Source organism: Nannospalax galili, unplaced genomic scaffold, assembly GCF_000622305.1.
Source record: "Nannospalax galili isolate Female #2095 unplaced genomic scaffold, S.galili_v1.0 scaffold513, whole genome shotgun sequence".
Classification (NCBI taxonomy): Eukaryota; Metazoa; Chordata; class Mammalia; order Rodentia; family Spalacidae; genus Nannospalax; species Nannospalax galili.
The window spans coordinates 2,697,243-2,715,133 of record NW_008334861.1 but is presented as its reverse complement, the minus strand read 5'-3'; the positions used below and the strand labels follow the sequence as shown (position 1 = coordinate 2,715,133).

The following is a 17,891-nucleotide window of genomic DNA, read 5'->3' as shown; positions in this document are numbered from 1 at the left end:
ATATGCAAGTAGCATTGAGAGTCAAGGTCAAAGAGACCATTTCTGTTTTTTAAAGTAAACACCGAAACCAACGCAACGAGAACTACAGAATGTAAGCACGCTAAGGATAGAGACATCATTAGTTTACTAATCTGGCGGGTTTGCTGGAGAAAGTAAAACACTTCCAAAATAGAGCAGAATGGACGGTGATAAGCTCATTTTCTTATGAGCCAAATGCCACTCAGAAAAAGGACACCACTTAGAAAGATCATAGTAAAGCCCCCGAGACTAGAAGGCATAGATGATTTCCCCCATCTTATCCAACAGAACACAGACCACATTTAGACAGGTGTTCATGTCAATCAGCTGGGACGTAGGCCAGGAATTCTGGGTGGGTAGAACTCGAGGAAAGCCACCTATGCGATTCTTCCCCGGTAGCAGCACAGTTGTCGAATGCAATTGATTTTTGACAAATTGCAGAAGGCAGAGACCCACTCAAGCCGGCCTGAGTCAAAGGGAAAGGAGACTAAGCTGGGGACATACATGGACGGATGAGGGCAACTGACAACATCCAGGAACATAATGTACCGAGACCTCCTTCAGAGTGCTGGGATTCCAGTAACTCTGGACAGCCCAACAGGAGCACAAAAACCTCCAACTTGGTTCCACCCACAGGGGCAGCTCCTCAAAATACCTTGTGGTTTTCTCTATGGTCTAACACTAGCCAGCAGGTTCAGTTTCCTCTTTTGCATTTCATAGACCTAAAACCCAAGTCCATCTTCTCTAGCCAAGTCTGACCAGTGGTCGGTGTCTGAGTCAGATGTCTGGATCTGGTTTAATCAATCTGGCCTAGAAGGAGGCGGCAAATCATGTGGCACACATGGGTCACATGGCACACAGAGGTCACAGCCCAGGGCTGTAGGTAGGCCAGGTGCCATGCCACTTCAAGCACAAAATCAAGCACACAGAATGCAATACTATGGGAGAATGGTGGCCACTATGATCTGGTAGGGTTATTCTGGAAATTCAAGAAGAGTAGGTATGATATAACTAATTGGTGTAGTTAATAGTAATAAGCAGCAAAAAAAATAGTAAACAGTTGCTGTTTTTGGACATTTTCAGCAAGTATCCCAAACCAATAAAAGCCACAGAAGGTTTCTGTCTTAATATGGTAAAAGGATGTATCTCTACAGAGAGCCAGAATTCTATGTAATCTAGTTGCTCTCCCTTTCCCTTGCAAGAATACATGTGGTTAGAAAGAAAAATGCCATGAGGTAGATACACAAATGCATAGACAAGCACACACTGCAGGGAGCTTGCTCACGTCTGCACTGGAAATAGCAGTATACCTAGAAGATCCAAGGAAGTCCACCTCCATGGTACCCGAGGCGAAGGATGCATTTACTGAAACTATGGGACACATGTTAAAGCCACAGACATTGCGTTTGCAGAGAGTGAGGATTTCACTGCCAACACCATTTAAAAGCTGATCTGGTAACAGTGATGAAAAAGACACGATCTTTAGTGTTAACTCTAAAAAAGTATTTGTTCGAGAAAAAAAATTATAGAACTCAAACTACAAAAAAAGTAAGGGAGGTCAGGAAGGAATGTGAAGAGATGCCATGCCCTGGCTGTGCGCAGTGAGCACTCTGCTATCTTTCGAGTTAGTGTTGGTCTCACCTTCAGTGGGATCTTTTGTCAGTCTTGACAAATGATGAGCAAATGAGCAAGAAACAGCAGTCCTTCAAGGTGAAGGTGCCAGAGTCCCTTATAGATGTCAGCATTCCTTACACAATGACAGTTGTACAAACCGTGTACAGCTCAAAATGAGAAAACTAATCATAGAGAGAAGTGGTTTCAGACAGATTCACAAGAAACTGCAAGAACTGAGCCCACAGAGCAAAAGGAATTGCTATGTAACAGTTGCTGTTGGCTTCTCTCCAGCCTGGAGGTCAGGATGGAGACGCCCCACAGGGCCACTGTGGTGGCCTGGGGGCATTTAAGAGGCCTTTCTGGCCAACGTCATGGAGGTCAATGCTAGACCTTGCTTTCCAGGATGGGGCTGGGAGCCCTTCTGGGCTGTGCCTCCTGGAAAGCCCCATCTCCCTTGCTAGGCTGCCATAAGGGCACACTTGCTGTGCAGTCCCTCCAGTACCCCTCTGGGCACAACTGGAAACTTGGGCCACAGCCCCAGTGTGGCTAGCTTCCTTGCCAGCTCTCACCAGCTGATTCTCCTAAAGGAGGCTGCCTGAAGCAACAGCCCAACCACAGGGTGATCAGCTACTTCTGTGCCACATGGGCCAATCAGAATGGTCTCTTGCCCTCCAAACCCTTGCTTTATAGCCCCTCTAGGTGTGGCTACTCCCAATCCTGGAACAGACCTGGTACAACCAGCTTCTATGGTATGGTATGCAAGCCACTGGTGGAACACAGTTTTTCTCCAGGTCTATGCTTTTAGCTGTGGCTGCAGGAAGTGATGCCAGAACCTGTGGGCAAATTTCTTACTCTAGTTGCCCAAAGTAGAAGCCACCAAACTGATCTCTCTTATTCCAGAGTCACTTGTTGGGAGGAAGATGTAGGCCACATGACAACACTCAGGTGAGTCTTCTGTGTCTGAGACGTTTCTTAGGTGGGTCTGCCACTCTGTCACTGAATCCATTGCCCCAAACTGCCAAGGCTCCTGGCAGGTTGAAGGATGGCCGATGGCTACCAGACCACGTTTGGACCACTCTGCTGGTCTAGGCGAAACTCAGCCCCATTGCTGGTGGCTGGGGCTATACTGGTGAGCAGTCACAGAGTTCTTTGGGCAATGTGTGACAGATGTCTCTAGTGTGTCTCAGTGGCCAGGTTGTACAGTCAAGTGCTGCCCACAGATATATATGGAGTGTGCATCTTGGATGAGGAATGAGCCTGCTTCTCTGGCCCACTCCCATTCGACTTGCCCACCTGGTGGGCAGGGGATTCAACTTTCCTTTTGTAAGTAAATTCTAGAAGAAAATGTCATCATATCTAAGAACTAAAGCAATGAAAGTCAAGAGTAACAAACAGAATTCAAGGATATGTAAAAATGAAAAGCTTGTATGACAAATATGTAGTAAAAGTGCTAAAAAAGCAAAACAATAAAAATCGGAAATCACAATTGATATAGAAAGAACTGGTATATAAAGTCAATATATCCAAAGGTAACTTGGTAACTAGTCAAAGGAGATGAACATATAATTTGCATGCAAGAAAACAGAAGTCATATTGAAGTCATTGCATGAAAGATAGACAAGACTAGTAGTCAGAAGGCCTGGGGATCATCCCGGGTTCTGGCAGTAAGGAGCTGTGGATGACAGCAAGTGACCTTTACTAAATGCACCTCAAAACGAGGCAGTGTTCTTGCAGGCAAGGCACAGTCCTCGTGAGAACCTCAGGATGTACGTACTGTAACTGCCACTTCACAGCTGCAAATGGAGGGTTGGAGAGGTACCATTTACTCCCAAAACCAACATAGGCTCTCCCAACATGGCGGTGTCACTTCACCCTCGGGTCCTGGAGAGGTCACTCCTGTTTCTTTCGAACACAATGATGCTGTGTGAGGACAATCCCCAACCGATGTCTGTTTTGGGTATGCGTGGGGTCACTAGATTGAATTACCTTAAGAAACAGAGACAAAAGTGCTTATCCCCAAGCCAGTAAGTTTTACTAGAAGTGTGATCTAAGAGTGATGTCTGAGATGCTTAAAAAAGCCTTTTTAAAGGTCATCTGAAAAAGCACCACTTTTAGTGGGTATGTTGTAGCTACAGGACTAATTTAAAAACACACAAATAACTGTCCTAATATTAGGCGAATGTGTTCTTATGGCTTGGGAGGAAGTTTCTGGTGAGAGCCTCACGCAGGGATTGTCACAGTCCTCAAATACCAGCTGATGACCCAAAGAGGTCCCCATGTTGGTGAAGATGGTGAGGTCAAAAATACACGTGAAGAGCGAATAACAAATGGAGTATTCTCTAAATTAATATATTATTCTATATGTGATTTATAATATGTATGTATAGCTAAATTAATAAATTAAATATTATAGGACAAATATCTGAGAATTCTATTTACATCCCTAAAAATTTATAAATTCAAGTAGGCCAAACACCTGGGGCAATCTTCCTTTTGAGAAAGGTAGTACTGCATCATATTGATGTCACTGAACGTTTCTGCGTTTCCCTCAGGGGAAGAGCTTGGAGATAACCTCTCAGCCCTCTTTAGACTCCCCACATCCAGATTTCTCCCCTCATTCCAGACGTGGAGATTTAAATACCTCAATGGTACTTTCTACCAGGCAAAGTAGCCAAGCTATGTTAATATGGGCATAATGGGAAACTATGGATACTTAATTGCTGGTGGCAGTAGAAACTGGTTCACTGATTCACAATAAAATAGATAAGCGCTACAAAACTGTTCATCTCCTTTGACTGGGACATGGCCTCTGTGGACCCCTGGCATCGCTCTCGGAGTGGCAAGATATCTACTCGCGGTGGGACGGCTGGTGCTTCTGCAGCGCCGAGCGCCGCTTGAACACACGGCCGCACTCGCTGCATTCACAGCGCCTGGCCCCGCTGTGGATCCTCCGGTGCCTACTAAGACCGGAGCTCCGGCGGAAGGCCTTGCCGCACTTGTCGCACTCGTAGGGCTTCAGTCCGCTGTGGATGCGCCGGTGCTTGATGAGGTCGGACGGCCCGCGGAAGGCCTTGCCGCACTCGCCGCACGCATAGGGCCGCTCGCCACTGTGGATGCGCGCGTGCTCCAGCAGGCTGGAGCTCTGGCGGAAGGCCTTTCCACACTGGCCGCACTCATAGGGCTTCTCGCCGGTGTGGATCCTCCGGTGTTTGGTGAGCTCTGAGCTCCTCCGGAAAAGCTTGCCACAGTGGGGACAGCCATAGGGCTTGGCGCCGCTGTGGATGCGCTGGTGCTCCGCCAGGCCGGTCACTCCCCGGAAGGACTTGCCGCAGTCATCGCAGTCGAAGGGCAGGTGGCCTGTGTGCATCCGCTGGTGCTTGAGCAGTTCCTGGCGATCCAGGAAATCCCTGCTGCAGGCCTTGCACGCAAAGGGCTTTTCCGAAGTGTGGAGCTTCTGATGTCGAAAGAGGTGGGTGTTGGCTTTGAAGGACTGCCCGCACTCCTCACAATCAAAGGGCTTCTCTCTGCTGTGCACCCTGAGGTGCTGACTAAGGCCTGCGTTCTTCTTAAACCTCTTCCCGCACTCCTCACACTCAAAGGGCTTCGCCTCCCTCTCCATTTGCTCCCTCTTTTCCACAGCATCTTCCAGAGCCCAACTGGGGCCAGGCCGGGGCTCAGCAGCCACAGCTACATGGCTCTTCCTGTGGTCATTAAACTCTGACACCCCCCTGAAGACCTTCCTGCAATCACCACACTCCCAGCCCTTCTCACTGTGAACCCTCTGGTGCTGAACAAGGAGCACTTTAAGCCGGAAGGTGTCCCCACACTCTTTACATGCAAAATGGTGTTCTATGGGCAGATTTGGTGGGCTCCCTCCCCTTCCCTCAGAGTCCCCATTCTGTTTGACCTCAGCGCTGGGGTCACTGGCCCTCGGGGAGCTCATGGAAGCCATCTCTTGTGCCTGGGCTTCTTCATCCATCTTCTGGTGGTAAGTTACAGAGATGCTTTCTGCAAGAATAAATAGCAGACACAATCTACAGAGGGCTGAAGAACGAGGTTACTCGCCTTTGTCCATAATCCTTGCCCCTTTACCTCCCATAGCTGCTGAACCCTGAGCAGGGCCTGGAAGTCATCAGAAGCAAGCACCGGAGGGATGGACCTGATTGTTGGCCACTGCCTATTAAAGGGGCCTCTGAGGAAGCCTCTGCTTGTAAAGCAAGATGGCTACCATACTCATTCCCAAAGCTTCAGCTGGGCTCTCAACCTGAATCCTAAACCCCACAAACTAAGCTCATCTTCCTAACCCGAACCTCAACTCCAAGAGCTCAGCATACTCCTATAATCCTAACCTGAGCTCCACCTCCAAATGTCCTCATGCTTCCTTAGGTTTCATTTATGCTTACCAGGGTACTTAGTGTGATCTGTACTGAGGGATGGGTCTGATATCAACAGCACTTGTCCTTGGGCCACGTGAGAAACGAAAGCAGGACTCACAACAGGAACTCCTGCTCATGGAAAAGAGAATGCGTTACAGAGGCAGCAACTGATGGTATGAGAATGGTGGAGCAGAGGAAAAACCTTCCAAAGGGATCCTTCCAAATCTCCCGGGCTGCCTGTGATATTATGTGAGTCATCTATGCACTTCCACTGCACTGCCCAAGGGCCAGCGCCTCCTGGGGACCGTAGGAAGGCAGGCGCTGGGCCCTCTTAGTGGAAGCTCCACTGATACAACACGTGGCATCTTTCCCAGCTGATCGTACCCCATTATGCACACCCTAGTACCCCTCCACTGAACTTCATGCTCTTCCCAAACCTGAGAATCTGTACAACTCTGAAACCAAATTTCCAACAGACTTTCCTCCTAAAAAAAAAATCCTCCCTCCTCACATATGTAAACACCTGATGCATGAAAAAGAGCTTGATTGTGCCCATTCCTCTCAACAGTGAACCCACTCAGATGGCTGTGCACTTGGTATAATCTGTAGGTTAAAAAAATATTCTACTCGCTTCTCAGCTTTATGGTTAAGATAAAATGTAGTATCAGTTCTTAATAGTTTAATATCTGATACATTCTTTATCTGAACACAGTATGTTAAAAAGTATTCGAAATTATCATAACAGGTTTGTTCTATTTTTACATTTAATTAATTAATTATTGTGTGTTTATGTGTATGTGTGTAAGTATGGGCATGATGTTGGGCACTCATAGAGGTCAGAGGACAATTTGTATGAATCAAGTCTCTCCTTCCACTATATAGGGTCTGGAGATTGAACATAAGTCTTCAGGCTTGGTGACAAGTACCTTTCCTTGCTCAGTCATCTTGTTGACCCCTGTTCTAATTTCTTTCCACTGCAAGATGGGAGAGAAGATCTTTCTGTGCCAGGAGGAACTGGGAGAACTAGTATTGCAGGTTCTCAACAATCAAGGGGCAAAGTGAGGTTGGGTGGGGGTGGTCACTCCACTCCAGTAAATGGTCTGAGAAGTGCTAGGGGCACTCTTACCAATGGAGGTCACAGTCCCGGGATATGCCAGTGTCTGCTGCTCTGGGCTCAGACTCAGCCACTCCCTTTTTGTAAGGTGCCAAGGTACAATATCAAAGGGCACCAAATCCTGAAAGAAATCCCAGTGATAATCAGTCTGTTTATCTATCACAAGTGTGGTACCAACCATGCCAGGGGAAGAGGTCAGGGGCTGAAGCATGTGTATGTGTGTATATTGGCAATGTGGACATCCAACTGCAATTACCAAGGAGTCACGGAAAAAGAACATGAGCAAACACAAGGAGACCTGGGCTGCCTGGGCCTGGGCCTCCCACTGTCTTCCCAGGACACAAACTCAGCTATCCCACTTATACAATGGGAATTACAAGCACAATGGGTATCCAGTCCTTGGTAGCCTGTGGGAGAAAAGCAGAGGGCAGGAAGGAAGGCAGCAGCCAGAGTTCATACCCTGCTGCATGTCATGCTGGACAAGAGGCTGAGGCTGAGGCCAAAATCAGGGAGCAGTGACAAAATCTCAGGCAAGGCAAGAGGGATACATAGCTCACCTGGGCCTCCGGCATCTCAAGAGGAACTGCCAGGACCTGGTTTCCTGGGGCTCCATCCTGGGGAAGGGCAAGACCTTGGGGAGCAGGTGGAGCTAAGGAAAGTGAAAAAAGTTGTGAGTGACAACAGTTCCATTTCTTAGTCCCCTGGGATGAGATTGGTGGTGTCCTATTCCCTAGTTTTGAATCTTACAGAGTCTTCTCTCCCAGGCTGGCTGAATGATAAGGCTGAGCATGGGTATGTGTGAGAAAGTATGTCTGAAATAGTAGGAAAGTAGACTGGCAAAGAATCAATATAGGTAGGCTAGAGGTAGCCAAAATAAGAATGCTAGCCCAGGTACACCCAAAGAGAGCCACAGAGAGCCAGTAGCAGGGAGACCAGCTTCCAGACACTGGCTCACCACAGGGCTCCCTTTCAGAAAGCCTGGATGAGGTGAGGAAGCACACTAAAGAGAACACTAGAAGAACTGATTCACAGATTCTAGCTTCATGAAACTGATGAAGTCACTGAAAGGAAAGAGGCAACAAAGAGCAGGAACCTGCGCTTCTTTACGAGGGGAGGTCTTTTCAAACATACCATACTTTAACCGTTCACCAGGTGAAAAAGTCAGTTGTACATGACAGCTCCTCTTTACATTATTCAACAAAATAGAAAGTTGAAAAAACAGCAGGAGAAAAAAGTCTCTAAGAACGGCTCTTCAAACATTATGTTGCTAAAATAAAGATTTGAATAATATAGACAAGTTATCTTTTTCTTCCACATTGCAAAATAAGTGAGATAGTGTAAGAATTTACCATAGATGTCTGTGTATCAGTCATCTGTCTGTGTACTCCCACTGTGGTAAGGTCAAAGAAATAGCCACATAGGTCATGTTCTGATGTCAACTCAATTTAGTCATGACTAAGTGAAAAGGAAGCATGTTGACTACAAAACCTAGACACTCCAGGAAGATTTAAATATAGTATGTTAGAAGAGATGAATGGAAACTTCCACGTATGGCCATGATGGGGTAACAAGGAACAGATGTTATATCCTGCCACAAACAAGTTGAAAACCCATGTGCAACAATAGTTTTTAGATACTGGGACAGTAGGAACCACAGACAGGATCATGATCCAGGACAGAAACAAATGAAATGAGTCCTGTTATTGCTCTAGCTCTCTGCCTAGAAGCAATGTCCAGACTGAGTATAGGGAGGATGAAACCAAACCAAACCAAACCAAAGCTTCACTAGCAACTCCACAGGACATAGTTCAGCGTGGTAGGGGAAGGCGGAGGTTGGAGAGTAGAGTTCAGAAAGCATTGTACTATGTTGAAAAAAATGAGGTGGAAAAGATGCGCTTAAGCCCTCCTTTGAGCCTCTTCTGACTGTAAGCATAGAATGAAACTCCCTAGGGCTGTAGACAGAACATTTCCCAGGACACACAAAGGTAGGGAGATGTTCAAGTTCTGATCATTCAGTAGTGAATACAGGACTGTGCCTAAATGGGAAGATTAGTCTATCTTAGAGCCAAAGCTACAAGAGATCTGCCCTACGAAGCTTAAATATAGGCCTTAAGGCATCAAACTGATCTATAAATAGCTACTCATAATTCCCGAAGTCTGGACATTCAACAAAACAATGTCCAAAATCCAGTAACAATTATTGAATTGCTAAGGAACACAAAAATATGACCTATGGTAGGAAGAAGAATCAGACAATAGAAGCATCCAGAAATGACTAACAGAACTCACAGAAAAGGGAAAAAGATCACTATGTCCTAGTATTGAAAGAAAACAGGGACACAAAGGGAAGTAGAAGATATGAAAATAATAAAATGAAATTTTTATAGATAAATATATTAAAATTTCATTGGGTTTGATTAGCAGATTAGATATTACAAAATAGAGAAGTTGAAGACTGCAATAGAAGTAATCTAAAATGAAGCTCAGAGAGAAAGCTGCCATAAGTATATTTCTGAAAACCAATGATAAGATGAAAAATCCTAAGAGCAGCTGGAAGAAAGAAATGATGGCGTGTACAGAGAAACAAAAGTAAGAAGTCAGTGACTTGTGGGAAAACATGTAAGCTAGAAAACAATCGAATATTTTTAAGTACTAAAGAACAACAACAACAACAACAACAACAACAACAAAAAACGGTCAACTAAGAATTCCATATTCAGGGAGAATATTGTTCAAAAATGAAGGAGAAATAATTTTTTAGACAAAAGCCAGACCAATTTGTCATCTGTAAGCTAGAAAACAATCGAATATTTTTAAGTACTAAAGAACAACAACAACAACAACAACAACAACAACAAAAAACGGTCAACTAAGAATTCCATATTCAGGGAGAATATTGTTCAAAAATGAAGGAGAAATAATTTTTTAGACAAAAGCCAGACCAATTTGTCATCAGCAGATCTGTCCCATAAGAAATACCAAAGGAAGTTTTTCAGGTGGAAGGAAAATGAAACCAGATGGAAACTTGGATTTACACAGAGGCATAAAGAATACTAGGAATGCAACGTCGTGGGAAAATATAAGACTTTGCCTTTCTCATTTTAAAGTCTTTAAAATTTAACTGGCCATTGCAAGAAAAACATAGTAATAAGGTATTGTGGAATTTTTTAAACATGCAGAGGCCAAACATATGTTGTGAATACTAGCATTCCAAAGGAAAGGAAAAAAGAATAGATGGGCTAAACATAAATAAGCAGGAGGATGGTAAACTAAAACTCTATCACACGAATAATTAAACTAAATATAAATGGACTAAGCAATCAAAAGGCAGAGATTGTTAGACTGTATTTAACAAATGACTATGTACTGTCTAAAAAAGCTTTAAGGACACAGATATGTTAAAAGTAAAAGCATAGAAAATACTATTCTGTAACCAACAGGAAGAATCTAATCCCAATGTCTTAAAAATGTATGTGGGGAGAGGGTGTATGACCAAGGTGGCTCAGAATTCTGAAGATTCTTGTGAAGAGTCCTAGAACTCAGAACAAGAAGTAAACTTGTAGGTTTCAGTGTAATATCAACAGGTGGCCAGTGTGAGATGACCTATAGCAGATTTTTAAAAATGCCGATTCTTTATAGAAGATATAAGTTAGAGATAACTTTTGATTGAAAACCCAAAGAAGAAAACGGAAGAGGAGAAGACAAAAAGCATATACTATAATTTTTTAAAGAAGGAAAATATTTGAGAGGGATCTGTCCCAGGAATAAGTGCACTACGTCAATGTTTGTGTAGCCACAGGAAGAGAACCAAGATCTAGGAAGATGTATTTTCTGTTTCTTTAATGTGTGACTTTTTAAACACCAAGTTAAATTTCATTGGTATCAGAAAAGAATAATTTTAAATGACTTTGGTAGACTTGGGATAAGATAGATGCTCAGTATGCAAGGGAACAGGGCTGAGACCAAGGAAACAACAGGAGAATGGTCCCTGAGGTGAAGTCACAAGACTAGCACTTCCTGGGATAGCCATATGTACAAAGCAGGCAGAAGGGAGAAGGACTGGTGGGAATCTATGGGCAGTCTGTGAAGGGAGCGATGGGTTGACCAGAAAGTCTAAAAGTCTTTGGGCTCCTTTCCCCCAAACTATCAGCCCCATGGAAAGGTGGGGGCAGAAGGCCTAGTGTGACCACAAAGTTCTTGCAAGTCCTCCTTTCCATTTTCAGCTGACTGTACAGCATAAGTGCTTCCCCAAATGTTTGAGTTTAATCCCCAAATATTCAGTGGATAAATCCTCTCCGGGTCCCACTGTCACCAAAGCAAGGCTCCTCTGGCCTGATGGATTCTTTCCAGTATACATTCAATGTCTAGTTTGATTTTGGCTTCCTATACAAAGCTCAGTCTCCCATGCACAATGACATGTGCATAAATTTCTTATATGATTCTTTAAAAAAAATACTTCCAATTGACACTGATGTGTGGAAGCCAAATGAAATGGAGAGAGGGTACCACGTCATACATGTGCCTCTGGAAAAAAATGACGTGTTCTAAACCTTTTCTAGTGCTCTTCAAGCCAGCACCAAGCCCTTGCCGAGCATATAATTGGATACCCTGCCCCCACCCCACACCATCAAAATCACCCCATCCAGACACAATGGCCTTCATGCAGATATAGATATGCCAAGGCTGTGGCCCTCAAAGCCTGTGAACCTGCCAAGAATACCATTTCTTACCACAGGCGGCTCCTTCTAATAATTCAGGTCTTAAATGTCCTTTCCTTAAAACATCTTTATAATAAACCCTAGCACAGTGTCCTCCAAACATTTTCACTAAAAAAATTCTATGAAGTGGCTGGTTTTTCTCAGTAAAAAATAATCTGCCCCAATAGGACAGGGCCTTTTCTCTGTCGGTTACTTCCAAACCCCCAGTATCTGCAGCAGCTCCTGGCACCAAGTAGGACATGATATATTGTGGAACAACTGAATCAATGTGAGCCAGAGTGGTGTGTTAAACGGAGCAAATTTCTACTTCTGGAGCATGCAGGACACATATTTGGAGCTGTGTGTCTCCTATCATATAATTTCATTATCACAACCTAGAACCGCTTACTATCATTGCTAATTTCCAGAGAAGAAAACCATGGATCCTCGAGGTTAAATGACTTGCTTAAGGTCCAGCTCCCCAAATTTGAGACTTTTCCAGTCACACCAGAAATACCATAACTAGAAGATCAGTTGATAGTGAACACTGTGGGAGCCCCGTGGTTTGGATGGTTGTTTGGGAGCCGCCTTTGAATTATCACATCTGCTATTGCAGAGCCTCACTGCATAAATACACACATTATTCTTTTTTCTCTTTTTCTTTCTCATATGCATGTGTTCTCTCCCTCTCCCTCTCCCTCTCCCTCCCCCTCCCCCTCCCCCCCTCTCTCGGACACGTGCACACTCAAGCAGAGTTCTTCCAAACCATCCACCTTTAATTGAGCAAATCCTACTGAAGTGTTTTTACTTAATTGGCATGATTAACTGCTACAGCCCCCCAAAGAATTGTTAATTATCCTTTCCTACATAGCAATAGGAATGATCTTTCCTGTACTAGCTCACCCTGAGGATTTGACTTGAGAGTACTTCAGCTCTGGGAGATTTTGTGATGGTCACCCGTAGTAACAGAGCACTTGAACACAGAGCTAGTTCAGAAGGGACGGTGCTCATAAAAAAGAGAGGGAAAAAGTGGGCCATACTTTCACAAAAGGAAGCTAAACTATGCACAATTAGCTAAGCATATCAGGTAAAAGACCTTCAGAAGTAAAGGAAAATTGTTAAAAAAAAAAGATAACATACAGCAATCTGTACTGCAGTTAAAAATAAAATAACCACCAATCCTGAAGACAACTGAATCACTTAGTGTGCATGTTGTGCAACTGTTCTACTTTTAAGTGGTGGAACTAATCTGGAAAGAAGCTGGATTCTGCGACAAAAGTGACAGTTGCAGGTGTCCATTGCCTTCTGAGATGGATCTTTGGAGATCAAGGTCAAAGAAATCCCAGACAGAACATGAAAATCATTGTAGTGCACCCAATGGACACAGAGGGAAATGCTGACCTTGAACATAAGGCACTTTAATTCACAGCAGAAAAGCATACCCTGAATCCTGAAGCATCTCATACGGTGCTTAGAACTGTGAAAGCAAGCTCAGAAAAGCACTGTGGGAAAGTAAATCTCTGGCTTTTAAGGCAAACAACAGTCATTCTTTAAATGAGACATAAAGGAAGCAAGACTATCCATGCCCAGAGCACAAAACCTTTGTCAAGGTTAACTGCAAATTCTATATCAGGCCTAGCCAAGTCCATGTATGCTGCAGCTGTTTAACAAACATCTGCTGCTAGAATACACAGACAGCAATGGTGTATCGACTGCACTGTTGGGCAACTGTGTGTTCTAAAACACCAGAACTCATGTGCAAAATTTTAAAAATTATTGGCATATAGTCATCAATGTTCCACATATATTTACTGCAGTACTATTCACAATAGCCAAGTTACACAATCAGTCTGGGTGTCCATCAACAGATGAAAAAAATATGGAAAATGGGGTATATAGACACAGCAGAGTTTTATTCAGCCACATTATTAACTTTTGACAAACCAACTTATTTGAATTTATGACATGAATTACAAACACTAAGGGACCCTAAAAATAACAATTTCATTTTTACCTGAAAGAACAGAAACTGAGAATTGAACTCAACAGAGACATACAGCATCCCTCATAAAATCGACTGAATAATGTGTCATTTGTTCCCCTTGAGCTTAGGATGTCCTGAGGATGTCTGGCTACCATCACTAAAGGTAATATTTGAGTCCAAAAGACCAGCCTTCAACTGATACTGTTGCAGACAGAAATAGTCAAACAACCTCCATGGACAGATACTGTCCTTCTCTGGCAGCAGGGCAGGGGAGAGGCCACAAGGCCACCCAAACAAGACCCACCTGGAAGCTTCAGGAAGCTTCTAGAGATGCCCCAAACATCTAGACTTCCTCAAGTATCTACATAAAATCTGCAATAGGAATGTCTTCAGGCCACAAAGCTTGAGTCTACTCAGGACCACAGGTGACTTGTGCTGTTCAGTTCACTTCCTGGCCGGGGAGTTATGAACACTCACAAGAGCCTGGTCCCAGAGGATGTCTTCAGCCCCCTCTCCTACCCAGTGACCTCCTGGACTCCCCAGCCCCCTATGCCAGGCACCTTATCTCCTTGGAACTGTGTGTCTAAAATTGCTAGAACTGTTTCTGGGTGGGCAGTTCCTCAACACTAGCACACGAGGTTCCAGATCCCAAACACTTTTTCACTATCTTGTACCCCGACTCACCGGCCTTCTAACAGCATTGCTTGCTTTAAGGCCATCAGAAAAAGTTCACAAACACCCAGACTTACCCAAAAGAGACATACAGGGATGACTCATCTTGTCTCAGAACAGTTCCAAGTGATTAGTTCTATGGGGAAGATCCCACCTATTGGATTGAAATAACCTGAGTGAACAGAAGCAGGTTCATATGTGTACCTTCCAGGAACCTGTCTTCTTGATAGTTAAAGTGCTCAATGGAAGGATAAGCTTTGTGACCGAACCCGTGCTCCCAAGGTCCGAATGTGCCCCATTTGAGGCCAGGGTGTAAATACTGAGTGGGTCCCAGGACTGCAGCTGTTCTTGGCCTTTGTGTTCCCTGAATGAATCTGGCAGGCCAGGAGGTGGACATGGAGGCCCGTTTTAGGCCCATCCTCTACTGTGTAATATGGATGCTACTCAAAAGGAGCAGAATCCTAAAAGGGCTAAAAGGGATGACTGTCTCACCAGGAAAGTCTGTTTCTCTTGGTATATTTGTGTCTGTGTGTGTCTTTTTCTGTATGTGTGGGTGGGAAGGCATCTGTTTCCTCTCTCACTTTACCCGGGCACCTGCCTCTCTCTGTTTAGGTTTCCATCTTCTTTCTCATCTATAAAAAGCCAGAAGGTAGCCCAGAAGGGGATTTTGTAGTGTTTGTTGTACTCAGTTGAGGAAAGGTTTATGTCCCCATTTCTCCAAAAAGATGCATCTTTTTAAAAATCAAAATAAATTGTAAGCATAGACTCATTGAGGTGATATTGCCTAGATACGAAAGATTCTAAACTGGGGGGTGTAGTAGGATCTCATTCAGCTGCCCTGGGTCATGCAAAGAACCCAGGCAGTTTTGGATGCGCTGAATCACTGGGTTAGAAAGTTGGTTTTGGAGTTTAGTGAAAATTGTAGAGGCAGAGCAGCAGGTGTGGGTGGGTGCCAAGGAATCTGCATTTTTTAACATGCAGACACTGGGGTTGTGTAGAGAGTCTGAAGCCTCTCTCATCTGTCTCATCAGACAGGGTTCTAGCCCAGGGGCAAGGTTCTTGAGATGGCAGTCCGTTGAAGCTATCCTGCTGGTCACATTTTTGAAGAATTCACACATTTTTAGATTTCCAAAGGGTCTCTTATCTCCAGAAGGTTAGAAATCACTGCTTCATGGGATTCCAAATTTATATCCAGGACCATTTGGGGGGAATGCACCAGACTGTGCCAAACACTGTGCATGCTGCTTTTAAGGAAAGGTTCAGTGGGAGAAGGGGTGAGGCAAGGGGTCCTAACTAGGGGAGGTGCTGTTCCACTCATCCCATCTGAAATCCTCTTCTAAAGGAAAATGTAGGGGCTGAGGATGAAAAGGAAATGTTCTATTGATCAAGGAGACTGGAGGGGGCTGCGTGCCTGGCAAGGCCAATGCTGGCTTGAGGGTGTCAGTTGGCATAGGGTGAGCCCTCCGGGAAGAGAGCCAGGAATAGCCTTTGAAAAGGACCATGGGCTTTAGGCAGCGGGTGAGTGGGAGTATGCGGGTATGTAAAAAGACATGTAATTAATTGCTAAGTATAGTCTGGAGAAACCAGTAAAGGAGTTTAGGAGGAGGGGGCAATGGAGTGGCACCGGAGACTGTGGCCCCCTGGAGGGCGAGAGTAAAAGCTGTCTTAAGATAAAGGGCCCAAGGTTTTTTCGTCCAGTAAGAACACATAGGCTACATATCTGCTCCCATTCTTCCCGCGTGACTCCCACCCAAATGGGAAAGAAGGTCTCCCCTGCAGGAACCGTCTCCAGGGCCTTAGAGACTCAACCCTTCCCCCCAACAGTGGGAAAAAGTGTCTTCTGCCCTTCCCCTCTACGCCCCTCCCCACGGCCTCCATGTCGCTTGGGGCTGTGTTTGTGTCCTCTTTCAGCTCCTGACCAGTTCCCGTCCCTTAGCATCCTCCAAAGCGCAGTACAGTCCTCCACACATCCTCAATTCCCGCCTTTAACTGCCGCCCCCTGCCCTCCAAAAGAAGGCCTTGGGGCCTCACCGTACCCGCCATCAGGGACCTGTCCCCTGTGGCCTCTGGTTTGCCTCCAGACCGAGCAGTTCCCAGGCGCCGAGACGCCCCCTCCCCGTATACTTCCCTGCGGTTCCCACAGTCAGGCCCCCAGCACGTACTCCAGCTGCCAAGCTCACTCAGGCCCGCTCATCCCTCTGCCTCCCTCGCGACCACTGGACCTGCACGTCCCTCCCGCGGTCCGCAAGCTCACCCAACCCGGGTGACGGCTGACGCTCGCTCGAAGCGGAGCTGGCGCGGCGTAGAGGCCCGGCGTGGCAGGAAGCGCCACGGAGCCGCCAGCGCCCGGCTGAGCCCAGCAGCCCCGCCGAGCGTTTCCGGAGCTGGGGGCTCTGCCAGGGGTACTGAGGGAGCGAGGCCCCGCCCCAGCCTCAGCCCCGCCCGGTATGTTGGCTCCGATTGGCCTAAAACGGGGGCGGGGAGGGAGGGGGCGGGTCTGAGGGGAGGGTCGAAGAGAGGAGGTGTGCCAAGTGAGACCTTGTAGAGCAGAAGGCCTGGTCAAGATCCTGGGTGATGCAATGAATAAGCATGTAATGAATGTAAAAGGGAATGAAGAATGAATGGACTAGGAGATGGAGGCAATGAAGGATTTGACAAGATCTCTTCCTCCTCCAGGGCCCTTCAGGATGATGGAAGGACTAGAAGAGCAGCATCAAGACAGTGCAGGAGCGTGTCATTGCAGGGGTTGAAACGCCTCATAAAGTAATGTGTAAGACCTTACTGTGTCAGATACCAAGAATACAACTGCAAGCAAAACAGATCATCATCCTTGTCCTAAGGATCACACATTTGGCACATCACACCTCCCATGTATGTGTTACGGCTACAGCCAAAAGTAACTACTAGCCTGAATTTCAGAAGAGCAGTAATACTGTGATTCATCCAAACAAGATCCTTGGTTCAGGGATGCTGCAAAATTTCTTAGTTCAAGATGGCTTTTTGGTCAACCTTCTACAACCTATTACTGCTCTGTATGATACATCCTTAGGGACACAATTTACTGCTTTCTTAAAGACACTAGTTCCTTGATGAACTAGTTCCTTATAAACGAAGATCAACAAAATGCCTAAGAAGAGTAATGAGAACTTCAGAGAATATGCATCAGAGTGATGTATGGAATGTCCTGGAGAGACTGTGTGCATACTTCTGGGAAAGTGGAATATCGGCAGATAAAAGTACAGCAAATGCAAACAACCTGTCATGCAGACAATCTCAGAATATTCCAGCATCAAAAGGTAAAATGAAGTACTGCAGAGATAGCTCAGCTGGTAGACTACCTGCCTTGCAAGCATGAGGACCCGGATTTGATCCCCAAAACCCACATAGAAATTTGGGTGTGCTGGCTTGCACATATA

At 45.4% G+C, this 17,891-nt stretch overlaps 1 protein-coding gene and 1 pseudogene across 4 annotated transcripts; one reads left to right on the top strand and one right to left on the bottom strand.

The window, feature by feature from the left end:
• Positions 1 to 3,526: 3,526 nt before the first annotated feature.
• Positions 3,527 to 16,860, bottom strand: Znf275 (zinc finger protein 275). 4 transcript variants are annotated; one of them, XM_008829507.3, is made up of 6 exons: positions 16,638 to 16,860; positions 14,553 to 14,629; positions 7,680 to 7,771; positions 7,135 to 7,243; positions 6,036 to 6,137; positions 3,527 to 5,640 (listed from the first exon to the last, which is right to left on the bottom strand). In XM_008829507.3, exons 2-6 carry the CDS (start codon positions 14,578 to 14,580, stop codon positions 4,481 to 4,483), a joined length of 1,491 nt encoding a protein of 496 aa, XP_008827729.1. In that variant the 5' UTR covers positions 14,581 to 14,629; positions 16,638 to 16,860; the 3' UTR covers positions 3,527 to 4,480. The 4 variants fall into 4 exon arrangements, with proteins under 4 accessions (XP_008827729.1, XP_029417683.1, XP_008827730.1 ...); XM_029561823.1 differs by having other exon boundaries at positions 16,698 to 16,860; XM_008829508.3 differs by having other exon boundaries at positions 16,730 to 16,860.
• On the top strand, positions 6,635 to 6,746 carry LOC115069689 (annotated as a pseudogene).
• Positions 16,861 to 17,891: the final 1,031 nt, after the last annotated feature.